Source organism: Cucurbita maxima, unplaced genomic scaffold, assembly GCF_002738345.1.
Source record: "Cucurbita maxima cultivar Rimu unplaced genomic scaffold, Cmax_1.0 Cma_Scf00002, whole genome shotgun sequence".
Lineage (NCBI taxonomy): Eukaryota > Viridiplantae > Streptophyta > Magnoliopsida > Cucurbitales > Cucurbitaceae > Cucurbita > Cucurbita maxima.
In genome coordinates, this window is record NW_019272018.1 from 4,557,819 (window position 1) to 4,561,028 (window position 3,210).

The 3,210-nt window shown below is 38.3% G+C and overlaps 1 protein-coding gene across 1 annotated transcript in view; it reads right to left on the minus strand.

Annotated features, from left to right (window-relative positions):
- Positions 1-2,406: 2,406 nt before the first annotated feature.
- LOC111499208 (cytochrome P450 734A1-like) overlaps positions 2,407-3,210 on the minus strand; it is a 2,519-nt gene continuing 1,715 nt past the window's right edge. The window contains exon 5 of the mRNA XM_023150725.1: positions 2,407-2,964. Coding sequence (XP_023006493.1) covers positions 2,521-2,964 — 444 coding nt within the window. The 3' untranslated portion in view covers positions 2,407-2,520. The remainder of the gene's footprint in view (positions 2,965-3,210) is intronic.

A 3,210-nucleotide genomic window follows, 5' to 3' on the forward strand; every position in this document is an offset into this window, starting at 1 on the left:
AGAGGTCCCATCTCTAACAGCAGCTGAGATTCAAAGTACCTAATGAAACAGAGGAGCTCTTTCCACACAACCAACCCAGTAGCCCCCATTTGATGATGATGCCCTTCCAATCTTCTCAATTATGATAGTTTCTCTCTCTTAAACAGAAGAAGATAAACCAACCCACAACCCTTTTTTGGCCAAATACTTTATTCATAAATCAGGACCAAGGAAACAATCTCACAGCTCGATAACAAAAAAATAACAAATTGTTGAGAGAGAGAGAGAGGGAATGCAGATTGGCATCTTGAAAAGTAGCCAACTAGTCCTTGCATTTTTATAAAACAAACAAAATGGAAAAGGAGGGAGTGAGAGAGAAAGAGAGAGAGAGAGAGAGAGAGATGGGTTCTGTTGATGGGAAGGTGAATTGATTTTAATTTTGTCTGTAAGATCTTAGGAAAAAAGGGGTTGATGGGGATGAACCCTACAAGAAAGGCCATAGCATTTATGGGGCACACCAAATCCTCTGCTATTGGCTCATTTGCAACTCTTCCTGATTGGCATTCCCATGTGATCTTGCTCCCTCTGTCACACAGACACTTACACACACAGAGAAAGAGAGAGGTGTCACCTTCCAACACCTTCTCACATTCTGAAATTAGCCTTAGCCTCTTCTTCATTTCTTTATCGCAACTTATCATCATCAACAACAATGAATTCAACCAACCCCTTTATATCTATACACAAATTAAGCAAATCCCCTAATTGGATATTGACAAAGACTTCAAAGTTTGCATCTTTTTTTAAAAACATAATTCGATTCTTTGAAGTAAGGGAGAAGAGGTCAGAAAGTCCCATCAAATATTGGTATCTCTCTCTCTCTATGTGTGGCAAGTGATGGAAGGTGATGGCCAAGGATGTGGTTGTATTTTAGTATCAGTTATAGATTCTTATTTGGAGAGAGAAATGGCTGTGGTTGTTGTTGTTGTCACCTTTATCTCATCATACAGTGTGTTTATGTAGAAAAACAAAGTAGAAAGTACATGTGGCAGATTGCAGACCTCAACTAAAGTCTTCTCAGCAATGCCACATATCTATTATATATATAGATAGATACAAACAAGTAATCATATGACAGTTAAAATAAAAGTTATGAGGTGCTGCCTGTAAACTGCAGCACTACTGAGATATGGTGGATCATCTTTGTGCTCAGAAGAAAGAGAAAGAAATTAGTGCATTTAATCAAGAACAGGGCTTAGCCAGCTCTTGTGCTTTGGCATAAGAGCCAATTTTGGGAAACACAAGACATTACTCTATTGATTAGGGATCAATGGTTGATATTCCCAAGGGATCTCTCTCCCTCTCTGAACACATAACACAATCATGGCTTAGTGAAGAGAGAGACATATCATATGTGAAATAGTACACATGAATTTATTTCCTGTCAAGTAGGAGGAGAGCCACCTCCCTCCCTCCCTCCCTCCCTCCCTCCCTCCCTCCTTCCCTCATTTTGCTCATTCAAAACCTCTTACCTTCTCATTACTTCATATCATTTCATGTTTACAGAAGAGAGAGGAAATAACAGGGAGGAAGACAGTGCCTCTTCTTTTACTTTTTGCTCGTGTAATTATCTGATGCGAAGTTGAGTTGTCTTGAGAAGTGTAAATTTTGTGATTATTTTTTCATTATGTGCAATGGAACCAACGCAAGACACAAGACACAAGACACTTCTTTTCTCTTATGTTAATAACACTTAATTAATCGCCTTTTTCTTCTAATTAGGGATTGATTAATGAGAGAGAGAGAGAGAGAGAGAGAGAGAGAGAGCATGTAAGTAAAGGAGATTTGGGGATTGGAGATTGGAGACATGTAGCAATCATGCCTTACACCACAGCCTTGGAAGCATGCTTTCTTATTTAATTCCTTCACTCCAAAAACAAACTAAAGTTCAAAGATTCAAACTTTGATTACAATGGTAACAAAAAGTTAGCATGGCACAAACAAAATCAAATCTTATACGAACGGAATCCAATGTCCTATAGAAATAAAAATCCCGGATGTGTCTGTTTGGGGACCAGTATCGCGTTCGAGTAAGGAAGGGAGACATGATTAATAAAATTAAAATAAAGGAGATTGGTTAGAAATTTCCATGAAATGGTGAGGTTTTTCTTGGAAGACATAAAGGAAATGAGGTTTCCCAGAGAGAATGCATGCTAGTAAGGTGACAAGGGAAGCGCAGTCATGGAGTAATTTGCTCCTTTCTGTTTGTTTTTTTCCTTTTTTTTCCTTCTGGGAAAGCTCTGTCTTTTTTTGCGCATAGGGCCTCTCAATCTTAACTGGCTTCCATATCAATCTTTTTACTTGTTTTTTTGCTATCATTTTATGCTCATTCTTTACCAATTAATGCAAACCCATCAATACTTCAAATGGACACCAATATGTTAGCCATTTTACTCGTACATATTCATAATAAACTTGCAACACTGTGGGGTTAGTGTACCAAGGACAAGGATCAAATACCCACCCAAACCTCTTTCATCCTTAATCCCTTCGGGTCTCTACTATCTTTTGAAAAACAACCGGAGCTCCGTATTGCGGATACAAAAGCATCAACACTGCTGGTGCATGCTGGTAAGAAGGAGCCAATCGAAATGAGAATCGTTGAACTATGATTGCTATTGCCAACTTTGCTTGCAGAAGAGCCAAGTTCTTGCCAATGCAAGCACGAAGACCATGTCCAAATGGAATGAACCCGGCTGGATGGTTTCCAGCGTGGCCCACGCCTTCTGAGAATCGCCCTGGATTGAACTCGCTCGCATCATTCCCCCAAATATTTTGATCATGATGAACCGCTAGAATTGGGATTAAGAACTCTGTCCCCCGTGGGATCATCCGCCCTCTTAGCTCGACGACTGTCTTTGCACGTCGAATCGTAGCCACCGTCGGAGGGTACAATCGTAAGGACTCGTTCAGTATCATGCTCAGCTACCATAACAAAAGTTTATTTGAGTTTAGTTTTTGTTAGTAAATAAGCAAACACCAAAGTAAATGGAAAAACAATTTAGTTTTTGTATAATCAATTAACATAATCCAATTTTTTGCTATAATATTTATGGCGTGATATTAATAAATAAATAACTAGTGGGTTTTTTTGAATACGTCACATAAAGTTATGATTTTAATACATAAGTCATTACTATAATTTTTTTTTTTTTTTTTTTTTTTTTGAAA